Below are 14,798 nucleotides of genomic sequence, written 5' to 3'. Positions count from 1 at the left end.
CAAAGTAAAGCTGCGCTGCAGGACCTTGGGGAACAGGACACAATCAGAGTGCAGAGTAATCATCCCAGTTCTGTAAAATCAAAGAGTCAACTTAAAGGGGCAACCGTGGCTTACTGGGTAGAGAGGGTTGTCCGCCAACCGAAAGGTCACCGGTTTGATCCTCGGCTGCACCGTGTCCTGTGTCGAAGTGTCCCTGAGCAAGACACTGAACCCCTAACTGCTCCCCGGGCACCTGTCATTGGCAGCCCACTGCTCCCTATATATACAGGGATGGGTCAAATGCAGAGAATAATTTCCCCACTGTGGGACTAATGAAGGAATCTTTCTTCTCCTTCTTCTTTCTAAACAGGGCAGACTCATTTAACATGATGATGTTGTTAGAGATGCAAGACTATATTTACTTTATGATGTTCATCAAGAGTAGACTACCACACTATCCTGTGAGATTCAAAGGTAACATTCCCAAAGTTATGTAAAGAGATGTTTGGAGCTAACAAATGACATGTACAGTCCTGTGATGGGTGAAGGGGCTAGTGCACGCTAAAACAGGGTGTTTAAGTGGTCAAGTGGTTTGCAACTTAAATTGGTATTTATTCAGTGTGGCTTTGTAGCACAAGGCAGTACAACTGCAGCACACTGTATATTATCCATCGGGCTTAATAATAACTAGAAAATTCCTAAAGAAATTTTGACAGTGTGGCTTCTACTGCCCGAAGAAATCGCAATATATACACACGCCAATGTTACCGGTAGTGTCATTCAGGTTCAATTGAGATAGCGCTACTCTCTTTTCTGCATTTTAGATTCATACTCTTGGATTGAAACTTGTATTTGTGGGTCTTTTATTTTGAAAGGCTGGGAGGGGGGGTGAGAGGGGAAAAGTCTCCAAGACTAACAGTCTCCAAGACCTGAATGACTGTATGAGAGAGAGACACACACACACAGAGAGACAGACAGACAGGGAGATAGAGGGAGAGGAGTGTGTGTGTGTATGTGTGCGCCTCAGTGCCGCCGTGTGTTTATCAACATCACTAATGAGCTCATATAAACACCTGTGTGCTTGGGTGCATGTTGGTGATTGGAGCACCTGTGTGTTAGAGGCTACTTAAGACAGACAGTGAACAGTGATTTTCAACAAAACGACGTGTCAAACATATGCCCTTCATACCAAAACCATGAGACTAATCAATAAAATATGGATAACGTGAGAGAGATAAGACTCTCGCAAACGCGCTGTGTTTTTTATGTTTGTGGTGTTAATAATGTGAGCTCAAGCGCAATATGCAAAACTGGTACCGTCTGCGTTCTTTGAGAAATGAGTGGTGAGATTTAACATGGAGTCTAATGGAGCAGTTGGTTGGAGTTCATGTCGCTCTGTGGCTCTTTGAGCCAAATGTGTAAGTCCGTTGGATTCCACAGACATCTGTGTGCGACAGCACAACATTTCTAAGCGTTTTGGCCAAAATGGTGTTTAAAGAGTAAAAATTGTGGGAGCTGGAGCAATTTGTTTGTACAAATCACAGAATATTTTTCTGCTCTGCTCCACTCTGACGGTTATGCGCTCACTCTAGCTCTTAACGAGCTGCGCAATACACACCCATTATAAAATCTGAAACAAACCCAAAATTCTCCTGAAACTTAATCTGTGACTTCATGAAAACTGTGCTAGCTATCAAAATGTCCCTTTGGCTCAATAAAGTGCAGCGTTTTGCCTACGTTTTAAACTTTGAATCATGTTTCTACGTTAATGTATGGCTTGTCAATATGGGCCCAAAGTTAAGTGTTTTTTATCTCTCTTCAAGCCGAAACCCCATTCAAGTGAATGGAGAAATTTTGCTCAGTTTTGGGGATTTTCGGGAATTTTCGGGAAAACCGCTTGGCGAATCTCTCCGAAAAATAGATAGCACACTATTCCCGATCAGGCCGCACGTTTTGATGTATTTCTCACGCCGCTGTTGGAAACGCTGTGTGAGGAGAGGCACGCCAAACTTTTAGATAAATCTGATGATGATTATTATGATTAAGCCCGGTGGATAATATACAGTGTGCTTTGGCAGTTTTACTGCCTTGTGCCACAAAGCCACACTGAATCAAGATGGATTATGCTATGCTGATTACTATTTGGTCCACTTGTAATGCTTATAGATTTATTGGCAAATTGAGGAGAAATATTAAAGTCCTGCTTGTTTAATGATACAAGTAACAAGTATCTTGTAATTCACCTTCTGAACAGCTGATGTGTTGCACAGTTCCAGTTTCTTCAGAGTAATAATCAGAGGAAGCGGAATGCTGAGCAGCTTGCATGTGTGATCAAGTCCATGCAACTGTGTGAACACTGTGGATGTGACCGTCTCTTGGTTTATGTGTTCATCATAGTAAAACTGATACACAATGTCATTTAGTTTTTGTGCACATGGTATTTGGTGTGTGTGTGTGTGAGTGTAGCCTTGAATTGCCATCAACAACACACGTTGTTGGTCCTTGTCAAGACTCGGTTCCTTCTGCTTGCCAAAGTGTTTTGTTTTTTTTGGCGCTAATCAAAAGAATCCAGAGAGCGGAGGGAAAAGCTGCACGTTCTTTCTCAGCACAAACAACAACTCTGCTTCGATGAAGCGTTCTCACACTTGTTTACGCTGTTAGTGAGACACTGTCCACATCAAACACTATTGGCTAAAAAATGAAAACCAATAATGCACTCATACTGATTTGTCGCACATTTGAGAGGAACATGTTCTGCACAAATGTACAAATAAAGATAATATAGACAAATATGATTATTATATTATATATTATTTGAGGGTGAGCACAAATAATTACAAAAATATAATTAGAACCAACAAAGACAAAGAACACCTCAATGAAAGATACTGACGACATATCTGCAGCTGTTTACCCCAAAACAGAAATGACTGACAATCATCATTGCTTTTCTTTCTTCCTAGGTTTTTTAAAACCAGCGTAGATTGATTAAAGGTGTGGGTTCCCATATCGAGTGATCTGTCATTACATCCGAGGAATGTCACACTGAGGGGGGATTTACTAATGGATTGCACGGCTTTAAGGCCGCTAAACCTGTGCAAATGTGACACAAAAGAAAAGGTGTAATTCTCAAAGCACCAGCAAATGGTGAAATGCAGCCGTAACCTGTCTAACCTAAGCTAATAGCGTCTCGGTGCTCCTGTGCTTTTTGTACATTTGTGATTCAGTTATGCTCAGGCATTTGGAGCGCTAAATGCGTACAGCGTTTCTCGTATTACTCTTTTTGTTTGAATTGTCTTGGGACAGATATTTAAAGAACTCAAACGCCTCCTGAACTCTAAAATGAGATGATTCATTAATATGTCCCTCTGTATGTGAGGTCTGGTGCAGAGGTATATATTGGCACAGTTAAAGGAGTCGGGTCTGAGCCTGGTCCATATGGCCCAAGACTGACCCTCACCACGACGCATTGGCCTCAAGTGCATTTATACTAAACGCTGCAATCTCATCCGCACCATATCATGTGTGGATGGGATCTTGAGACCAGCGGCCAACGATGCTCCTCCGATCCAAAGCATAAGATAGGTCAGTGTCCCCGCCTCCTGAACAAGTGCTTTCTGATCCTGTCCCCATCGGTAGGACACCACCATCTGTGGATGTCTAACAGAACACACACGCCTGGTACAACACCTGTTTGGGAATTTTCCTCATAAAATAACTTAAATTTTTTTTTTTTAGTTTGTGATGCTTGTGAGGAAAGATCTCACTAACATCTTGATGGATGGACGTTTACTGATGGATATCAGTACTACAGCATAAGGGATGCAGTTGATTCACTTTCAGATTTGGGGCTCGTGTTGGATCAATTCAGCAGCGCTGTTTGTGTTTCTAGTTGTTTTTATGAAGCTTTGTGAAGTTGCTACAGCTATGGTGTTCAGCTGACTGGCTTCTTCTCCAGAGCAATGGACTCCTGGTTATTGTATTATTATGAGCCATCCACTATACCAACATGACATAATTTCTCAAACACAACGTTGCAATGTTGAGTCACATTGAATTTCCAGTGGAGACAAATGCTTCTCCCAGTAGAGTTCCACTTCACTTAAATGCTATGAAAAGAGTCAGACTTTTTTTAAAACAACAGTTTCTGTAAATCTATGCTGAGTCCAAGTCAGTTCATCATCATAATGATATGCAGCAGGCTGCTATTTCATGTGAATTTATTCCTGCGATCATAAACACTTTGGATCTTTCAGCCATGAGCTGGAGTATATAAATATAGCAGTTTACCCCCCCCCCCCCCATATGCTGCCATATGCTTTATCTGCGTGATTTAATCACCATGCTGGAGGTGTTCCTCCCATTTGTCTGATGGCTAATGCAACACAATTCAGGCTTGTTAGCCTGAGGACATGCAGCTCTGTGTAGAGGACTACTGTCTCTGCTGCAGCCTTCAGCACATGATACACAGTCATGATTTTAATAACATGTGATTTTATTAGCTAACAAAGCAGAAACAGCAGTGCTGTTTGCTTATTAAATGATTCAGTGTTATTGTAACAACGGTCCATAGTCCCCACTGAGAGGACGAGTGACACGCCTCAATGCTTCAGAGACATCGACTTAATTAACCACCATCATGCTGCGTTCACACCCGTCGCGTTGATTTTTTGACGCACTGCAAAAAAGCATCCAACACACTGCACAATCGCGTCCAACGCGCCGCCGGTCGTGTTCACACCAAACGCCGCAAAATCTCGTAGCGCCGGAGAGGGGGCGTGGTTTATCGTCCTGGAAGCCTCCATCTGGCCGCCATTTCTTTCCGCTGTCAACCATGAAAGGAATAAGGACAATTGCTGCTTTGTACGTGTTGTGGAAGTCCCTCAAACATCGGAATGCCAAACGCCGTCATGTCTGGTTCATAATATTGTTCAGAGGAGCTCCGTGGATTGTATCGAGCTGTATTCACTGTGTCTAGCAAGCCACCGGTCGCTGTTTACTACAGCTGTAGGAACACAAAATAAACTGATTTGGCTGTGATTCAACGGCAATAAACCGACAAAAAGGGACTCCGAAATAACTACGTAATGATGCCGATTTGTACTTGTCTTCTCCGACAAAAAGGGACTCCGAAATAACTACGTAATGATGCCGATTTGTACTTGTCTTCTCCGACAAAAAGGGACTCCGAAATAACTACGTAATGATGCCGATTTGTAGGTTACTGGTCTTCTCAATGGAGCTCTGATGGATCGGTGCTAGGCTATGCTAACATCGTAGCAGCTCCACCAGCACTCAATAACGTCACGTAGACGTAAATACGGCAGCGTCTATTCATTGTTTGTACCGTATGGTTTACACACACACACATGTATACACATAGTTTGGTCCGGTCTCTGTTGATATGAGGTATCGTAGAGCTCTGGGTGAACACAGACGGCTACAGGATTTATTTCCTGATTCAACAACGGCAGGAAGCCAGTGATGACAGGGGGAGCAACTCAACGCTGATAGGCTATCGCGCCACAGTGTCACGCGATTATGTCGCTGAAGTTGAAAAATTTCAACTCGCGCGTTGGCGATTTTGCGCCGTCCAACGCGTCCACCGAACTGCAATAACGCGTCCTACGCGCCGCGCCATCGCAAAATCGCGGCGCGCCAGTCTCATCGCGTCTGTGCATAGACTTTGTATGTAATCTCGACGCGCGTCAAAAAATCAACGCGACCGGTGTGAACGCAGCATTAGACTTGTATTTTACAGCAGAAATCAATTACCCAAACACCAGGTATTCTGTCATTGCTTCCTGCATTTGAATAGTGATTGTGATGTGTGCACATCATCTGTGAGTGTGTTGCACTTAATCAACGGAGACTGGAGATAATCCAAAACACTCCATCCATCATCACAACGGTGCGTTTTAAACATCTGAGACGGGATGTGTGGACAGAATATGTTTACTGAGTGGCGGACGAACGCCTCCTGCATCCTGCATCCACCTGGACTGATTAAAAGGGGCAGCAGCTCAGACTGGGGGGACTTTCTTTGTGAACCAGAGTGGTTCAGGTACAGAGTGTAGACTGGTAGCTGGAGAGGTGACCAGTTGACCGTTGAGGTGCGGCTGTACAGTAGCTGTCCATCATGCTGGGACGGGTTAAATGCAGAGGCTAAACTTCACCACGTTGTGCTTTGCTGTGTACGATGCTGTGATTCTAAAAAGTGGATTGAGATTTACAACAGAATGACAGCAAAGGACTACATGTTCCAGAAAGAGGTGTGATGTGTGTTCATTGAAGTGTTTTATGTATTTAACTTCAAAATACATTGTATTTTAGTTCATGTGTGCCCAAACAGAGAAGTTTATCCTTCCTGGCTGGTTCGAGGAATATTTTCAGCACCTATAAATAACTTTTCATGAATATGAAAACAGCTTCGTGCTTTAGCTGTGTTGGGATCTGGTGACGCCTCCTGGCTGGCTGAGTCCCTCACATGTGTTTTCCAAACGAGGAGCAACCATGCTCCTCCCCTTTCACCAAAGCGCCTGACCTGGGATCTGCTAGAAACTCAACCCAGGATGACCACACCCCCAGCTCCGACCAAAACCTGATGCTGGTCCCTCATTGGCCAGAAAAGGGCCCCTCACTGGTTGGGCGACCTGGTTTATAAGCACTCTCACAGCGAGAATCGCCCTCTTCCCTGTGGACCTCGTCCGGGCGACAAGAAGATTCACGAGGAACCGCCGGCCTCATCAACCCTCCTCTCAGGTCACACGTGCCATTCGCTGGTCGAAACAGACTGTTTTATTCTGAGTTTTGGACCCTGTACCGCGAGAACGAATAACTTCCATGATCCATTCTCCGCCCTCTTTGTGTGAACACCGCCGGCAGAAGGACGATTAACTCTCCCTCTCTGTCGAAGATTTCTGGGAGGAACGAACCGACCACGTGCCTCAGCCAAAGTTAAAATACAGGCCCCTCTCTGCAGCGAGGAGGCCCGAGTCCGCGCCAGCCCCAAAGCCGCGCCGACCGCAGCCCTCATCCCTAGAGGACCGACCGATTCCCACCACGGAAAACGGGTCCCACCGAACGAAACTTCTCAAAGTAAGAGTTACTGGTATCTGGGCCTAGCTTAGCATTAGCTTAATTTAACCGATTTGTTTATGTCGTTGTTATTCCCGTATCTTGTTGTGTTAAGTCGTGTTATACCGTGTTATTGCGCAACCATCGCGGACAACGGAGTCCCGTTATATTGTGTATTTCCTGCTGTAACTGTTTGCGTTAGATCCGTCGCTGCTCGTGAATGTGGAGTTTGTGATTCTATCACTTTAAAGACTGAAACCACGGTGGCGGACCCTCGTCTCGCCGACCGAGTAATCTTTGCGTAATCCGACATCTATGACGCCGGCGTCTGCTGTTCTACATGAATGCAGCAGCGTCTGCTGTTCTACATGAATGCAGCAGCGTGGAACGTAGCTTAGCCACAGCTCAGCTATAGATCATGGAGCTGGGGTTATTTGAATGACTACCACCTCCACCACTTCCAACAAAGAAATGACAAAGGAGCTTTGAAATGAGAAGCACGTAAATTGAATATCAAATGTCTTTGCTATTTTTGTGAGTCTGGAGTTCACCTCGACTAATGTTTGGCAGAGCAAAGAGAGGGAACGTGACCAAAACCAGAAAGAAAGACGAACTAAAGGTACTTCTTGATTCCTGTGAACTGAACCTTTTTTAATGATTTTTCTCTACATAATTCTTTTCACTTTCCATAACCATCACTTAGAACACAGTTTGCTAAACACAGTAAGTGCAGATGTGGCGTACAGATTTAACCTGCAAGTCTTCTGCTCACAACATGCTCAAGTGGTGAGCTCTAAAGTGTGTTTGGCCCAAAGGCATTGGAGTTGATGGCCAGCCACCTGAGAGAGATGAAAGGAAAGGTGTGCAGTGGTAACCAGTCTGCCAACAACATTTAGCCTTTTCTCTTTCTACCACAATTGAACTTGAGAACTTGTGATATTCTGTGTTGTAAAGGAATGTTGTTTGGTGAGGAGTTATTTAGCGCCTTCTTTTACAGACACGTTTATGTAATTTTGTTGAAGGTATGACAAGTGTGGAGCATATGTTTTAAAATAAAGCATTTTCTCAAAACTGTCCCTCGTGCATGCAAGCAATTGATAGAGAACTGTATAATCCCGTGTATTTCTACCATCCAAGCCCATAATGCTCAGAGGATCTGGACTCGCCGTGTCTGACCTGAGGCAGTAAATGATGGCCGCACAGGGACCTCAGCACAGGTAGATGATTAACAACCATATGCTGCTTCTTACACCAACTCGTTTTCATTCATCTGTGCTGCAATGTGATGAAGAGAACCATCACCACAGCACTTTGCAAATGAATTGTGATTATGTTTCAGTGTGAAGACGAGACACACACAAACATATTAATCACAACCGTGTCCCTGTGTGTGTGTGTGAACAGCACCTGCGAAGGCATGGATGATATTGCACAGATGGATGAAAAGGAGGTGTGAAAAGAAGCTCAATCTCAAAGCTGTCAGAGTGCCATCAACGTATTGCAAGAACGGAAAAAAAAACAGCGTTGAAAAATGTGAATGGGACCAAAGAGATCTCATCCAGGGAAGTTGTGAAAGACGGCAGCAGGTATTCTATACGAGCTTACACTGAGCGGATTGCTAAAGCAGGGCACGGCCATCACTGCTGCAAGGTTCCAGTGGTGAGGACTGTCCTCACAGCCACAAGGACCTGGGTTTGAACACGACCCGGCCGCCCGGGAACTCTCTGTGCGGTTCATAAACATGCAGGTTATGTGAAGTGGATATTGCTGTTAGGTGTGAACATGTTAGTCAGCCTATCTGTGCCAATCCAGACAAATGTTCCTGCTCCTCATGACCCTGAATAGGATAAGTGGGTCCAGCAGATGTCATTTGATCGTGTTAATCTCGTCAACGTTTAAAACTAGAGATGCCAAATCTGGCCATGAAGTGTGTGTGTGAGTGTGTGTTTTCACAAGCTGCGTCACTGTCACAACTGCTAAACACTATCTAATATTGGCTACCAAGGACAACTGGTTGGTTCTGGATCTTACATTTTTAAGTGATGTTGAAAAATGATTAAAATATTTCTGTCAGAACACAAGTGTAGTAGCATAAGAGCCTAAATCTGAGCGAGCTTTAACCATAGAAGTGACTGATCACAAAACATCATCTTTCTCACAGACATGCATTTGGAAAGATAACGACAGATGACTTGTTATGTTTTCAGCACTTTAACCTGTTGTCACTCCCAACGGACCCACTAACAGCTTGGTCAGCGCTTATCTAGCGCATGCATGCGGCGCGCTCACCAGCAGCATTATGGATGGAGCAGCTGACGTATGAAGAGCGAGACAGTCCCCTCAGGGCTGGTGGACAAAACATAGATCATCGTTCATGAGACCTTTGTTCGTGTCCTCATGCTAAACTAAAAGTGAATTTGATATTTTGTCAGATCAGTAATTAGTCATGAATGTTGTCATGAGTCGTTATTCACATGAGTCGTGTGAGTGGCTAGTCACGTGACTTGTCAGTTAGTCAGTCAAGTTATTGATTCATTTAGTTATTGATTTATTTTGCACAATTCAAACAATAAAAATAATCAAACATAACAGAGATAAATGAATATCACAGAGCAGGAAGAGACAGAAAGCCAGCTGGGCTTATTTGAAGCCTCCACCTATATAATATTAACATTTTACAAAATGACAAAGATGAAATGAAATATGCATAAGACATGACATTACATCAAAACAAACGAAAGAAAGAAAGTAAATAAGAAACAAATAATGTAATTGTGTGGAGTGTGTGTGAGCATGTGTGTGTGTATGTGAGAGTGAGCAGGGCTTGTGTTTGTTCAGGTGTGTTGGTTTATACACCTGCAGTAACTCATAAGCAACATTAATGCTACAAGTCCTTGTGAGTGAAACAACTATGAATGTAATATAACAGCTAAAACAAGAAAGACATGAACACTAATACAGAAACAACTGTTACAAACAGCAATCAGATTTTCTTGTAGGCGTCTTTTAAAACATTTTATAGAGGGACATGTTTTTGTTAGGTGGGAAAAGTCGTTCCATAGTTTGGTTCCCTAAATCTTATTGGAAGTTGACCTCTGCTGGTCAGTAAGTTAGGAGGATGAAGATGTGAAGATTGACGAGTTGAGTGAACCTGTGAATTGACTTTATAGTAGGTCTTGAAATGATCAGGAATATTCCTTCACCTGAAAGTATCTTACAAATAAAAACACAAGTTTGTGAAATATTGATGTCATAAATAGTAAGAATCTGTTTCTAAATAGAGGAGCAGAAGAGAAGTGTGACTCTGATCGGGTTGCGATCCCAACAAAACGTTTCTGGAGGACCAACATTTTTTGCAGAGTAGTAGGAAAAGTACTGATCCAAACTATATTACAACATGAAAGATAGGGATAAATGATGCTGTAATAAAGAATAAGGAGACAAGATGTCTAACCCTCCTTATCATTCCAATAGATTTGTTCATTTTTCTACTAACACAGTCAATATGTTGACTTAAAGGTCAACCCTGCTCTATTCCTAAACCTAACTTCCTGTAAAGACGGAAGTTTATTTTGAACTCTGCGTGTAACAAGCCTATATTGACGCCCCATCACTGACACAAATCTGATGCTAGAGGGGTATGTAGAGCGTCATCCTTTGAAGCTTCGGAGCACTGAGCAAGCTGTGTTACGTGACGTTATTTGGTGTGATAATGTGTTCAACTTGTTGCTGACAAACTAATTTCTGCATAATAATTTGAGTCATTTGTAAATTAGGTGTGGGCTCGTACATTTTTAAATAGAAAGCTGTTCTCACACACTGGTTTCAAAGAGCGGGCAGGCAGAGGCAATACTGAGATGCAATACAGGAAATGAAAGCATGGGAAAGGATCAACAACATTATTGAAGTAAAATACTATACTATACTATACTACTAATATCTTTCAACAAAAGAAAAAATGATGAAAAATGAACGAATTAGACACCATCTTGTGACGGGATCACACCAGCTGCAATGCAAAGTCAGGGCAGTGTTGTAAAGTCGGGGGTGTGGTGGTCACTACTCCCGGAAGCCTTGCACAGACCACATCCGCTGTCTAACATAGCCTTCATTTTGACCTCAACTTCACATCAAAAGCAAAGCAAATTCTCGTGTCGTGTTTACTCACAGGACCATTTGTGGTTTAGTCACATCATTCGCGCTATATGCGCCGAAGAAGAGGAGTGGCTTATCTCCATGGAAGCCGATATCAACTAAGCCATATATTTCTGCCATCAACCATTCATGAAATAACTAATATTTCAAAACTAAACGCCTTCTTGTCTTCTATCAATTCGGTGGCTACATGAGGTTGATCACTCTACAGCAGCGGTTCCCAAACTTTTTAGGCCGCGCACCCCCTTCTACATCCTGACCGGGTTCGCGCACCCCCCCCCCCCAACAAAAAAAAAAGCAACAGAGCCTAAAAATAAAATCGGACCAATGAGAGAACAGTTTGCTCGCGCGTGGCGTTAGTTTACAATATTTAGTCCGCTGTTAAATGTTGCAGTGTGAACACAAACTGCAACATTGTATCATATTAATCCCTGAATCAGAACAAAGCAAACGAACTGAAGGTGTGAAAACGCCCTGAAACACTGCAACAAAGTTTCAATAACTTTCAGTGACACAAGGCGTCACTTTTAAAGAGCAATACGGATGCGAGGACACACGCACAGGCTCAGAGGCAGATTATCACATTTCATTTACAATTAATGACTGACTAATGTAGCCAGGATGTCTTCGGACAAAGCATCGATGCGGAGCGACACAGTGTTGTTGGACACCGGGATCATGTCCAACTTTTTTGCTTCTTTCTCCCCAATCATACATTCCACCATCTCTCTGGCAGCTGGCAAGCTCACGTCTTCGGCGATTGTGTGCGGTAGCCCCTTTCTCGCTATTCTGTAACCAGATATGAAGCCCGTAGTGCGTCATTTATAGACCCAACACATGAATGAGACTCCAGTTGTTTTTGGCTGTTTTGTAACTCCTCCAATTTCGATATAAACAATGTAAGGGGCTTTTGACTTGCACTGGCATGCTTGGTGTTCAGGTGGCGACGTAAATAAGAGTTTCAGACTGTTAGCCAGAACCTCACTGCACACCACGCACTGTGGCTTTGGGGAATCTGCGTTGCCAATCCAAGTGAAGCCCAGACACAGATACTTTTCATCATATTTCCTCTTTTTTTTCCCAGTCTGATGCTCACTCTCGTTTCCTCTTTTTTCACCTTGACTCCGCGATGGGCCGATGTGCTCCCGATTTGTCTGTGCTATCCCTTCCTCCTTTTCGGTCTCCTCCGTCTCATCTTCCTCTGACTCTGGCTCGATTTCTTCTCCCGGTCTCTCCCCAACGCACCTCTCCGTTCCCCTCGCCTCCGATTCCTCTCTCTCTCTCTGTCCCTCTCCTCTTTTACGACTGATAGCTTCAGATGTCCCACCTGACAGTTTCCCCGATTTCAACCAGTTTAGCATATTTAAATGAATGTTGCTGAATGCATGAAGTTCGCTGTTAGCTGACATTAGCTGCACAAGCTAGGCTGGCTAGTGGGTACGACTGGCGGCAGGCGGCAAGACTGCCGGAAGGAGCTCAAGTGCATTTATTAAATTGTACATTTTTAATTTTAAATCTTACAAAGGGGATTTTTATAATTCATGTTTTTATTTTGTGAAAAATCCCACTTTTTAAATTACATTTTTTTTTATATTTAATATTATTACACCATCAGACCGCCATTACACTTTTCCTCTCGCGCACCCCCTAGAGGCGCGCACCCCCTGGGGATGCGCGCACCACACTTTGGGAATCCCTGCTCTACAGGAACTAACCCTCGGAGCATTTCATTCGTGTGAGTTTTAGTGTCCAATAAAAAAGCTCTCCGATGTCATGTATTATACTATTAATATTTACCTTGCAGACGTGTCATTATGAATATGGCTGCATCAACCATCTCAAAGTTCACAATAAACCTTAACATACCCATATTGTGCATCTGTAATGTGCTGGGTGATACAGAGCAGTAAAGCACTGCTTCATGATATCCAGCTGGAACGAACCTTGAAGAAGGTCATGGTGGAGCCATCCTCTACCACCCCGTATTCTATCTTCGTCTGCTTGGCCAAGTCGTCCGCAGAGTCAATGGGCGACTCCATCCTCTCCACGGTGAGGAAGGCTGCCAGGTTCGCCGTGTAGGAGGAGATGATGATAAGCGTGAAAAACCACCAGATTCCTCCTACAATTCTGGTGGAGAGGGCTTTCGGCATGAGCTCAGATCCTGAACAAGAGGAGCAGAGAAGGTGGTGAAGCCTGGAACAGCATTATGCTGGGAAGAGGCCAGCACCAAGCCAGACCAACCGAACCAGACCGGATCGGGCCAGACCAGGTAGGGCTGGGCCAGACCAGGCCAGGATGGGCTAGGCCTCTGCATCTGCTGCCTGGATCACACACTCACATACACACAGAGTGGGCAGAGTGGGCGGCTTCACGGTTGGACCTGGTGATTGGTATTTAGACTTACGCTCACTTCCGGTGTGCTCTTTCTTTGCTGTACTGTCTCTTTGACAACTAATCCCAGTTCTCTTCATTTCAAAATGTGACAGAAAAAAAACACATCCCTCTGCCAGAAACTGACACAGGGAGTGAGTGCTAGAGTGGAGTGCTGCAGATGAATGCAAAGAGCAACTTTTTGTGGAGACCATGATGATGAAGGTGAACCCCCTACCCAAAAGTATTTCGGTTTAATTTGTGTCTGCATCTATACGTTAACCTGAATTAACTGAACGAGACTCCGAGCTCAGTGCACGGTTGTTAATTCAAGAAGAGTACCAGAGCGGAGCGGCCCAACCACCCAGCACACTGAGCAACACTGTGGGGAAAGACTGGAGCAGCTGCAGAAAGATACTGGTCAGGCCTGAATAGTTTCCCTGTTGATTTATAGGCATTTAGCATATGTGATGGTCTGTAAGTAGCTGCTACAGCCATAAGGCTTAGTGGTAATTAATTCCCCAGACCAAACAAAAACTCATCTTATCTGGACTACCTGTGCCGTGACGGTATAGCAGTGGTGGGCCGTGAGGGCCTGCAAGGCCTTCTCTGCTGGCCTAAACAGAATCACAAAGTTATAGCTATTTTATAATTTAATCATTTTTCTTAAATACACGACATGTATTATAATTCATACAAATATTTTCCCCATTATCTTATGTTCTCATTGCACAGCTCCTGTCTTCCTCAGTTGCTCTGCTTCCAGTGCAGCTTGTTTTAAGTGGAGCTTTTATCCAATCAGATCTCACCTCTGTGTCTCTAGGTAAGAAGAGAGGCCTGCAGACTCACAAGTGAATCCATGTGCACTTTAAGTGAATGGGGACGATATTGTTGATTGTCACAGTGTTCAACCAATCAGATCTTTAGTTTGACATGTTGGGCGTATTCTTTGACGTGTCAGAGCTGCTAGCTGGCCTACAAGTACGTCAGCATTACGTGCAGCTCAGTGTCCATGTGCAGCTCTGCAGTGAGGTGCAGCGTGTGCTGTGATTGGTCAGTGGGCGAGCATGTGACTGTTGTGAAACAAAACTTAAGGAAGCTGGCAAAGCTTAGTAAGAGTTCAAATTGAAAGATATGGAAGAAATTATATTTTTTGCATGTTGCTTGGTGTAGATTATTTATTTTACCTAGTTTTGTTTTTTTAACACTCGATGGCT

At 43.8% G+C, this 14,798-nt stretch overlaps 1 protein-coding gene across 1 annotated transcript in view; it reads right to left on the bottom strand.

Moving 5' to 3' along the window:
- grik2 (glutamate receptor, ionotropic, kainate 2) overlaps window positions 1–14,798 on the bottom strand; it is a gene marked incomplete at its 3' end in the record, with an annotated part of 346,108 nt that overhangs the window by 39,659 nt on the left and 291,651 nt on the right. The window contains exon 14 of the mRNA XM_079275707.1: window positions 13,155–13,372. Within this exon, the coding sequence (XP_079131833.1) occupies window positions 13,155–13,372 (218 nt within the window). The remainder of the gene's footprint in view (window positions 1–13,154; window positions 13,373–14,798) is intronic.

This window comes from Melanostigma gelatinosum (assembly GCF_949748355.1).
Source record: "Melanostigma gelatinosum genome assembly, chromosome: 9".
In the NCBI taxonomy this organism is placed as follows: Eukaryota; Metazoa; Chordata; class Actinopteri; order Perciformes; family Zoarcidae; genus Melanostigma; species Melanostigma gelatinosum.
This window is presented reverse-complemented; position numbering and strand designations above follow the sequence as displayed.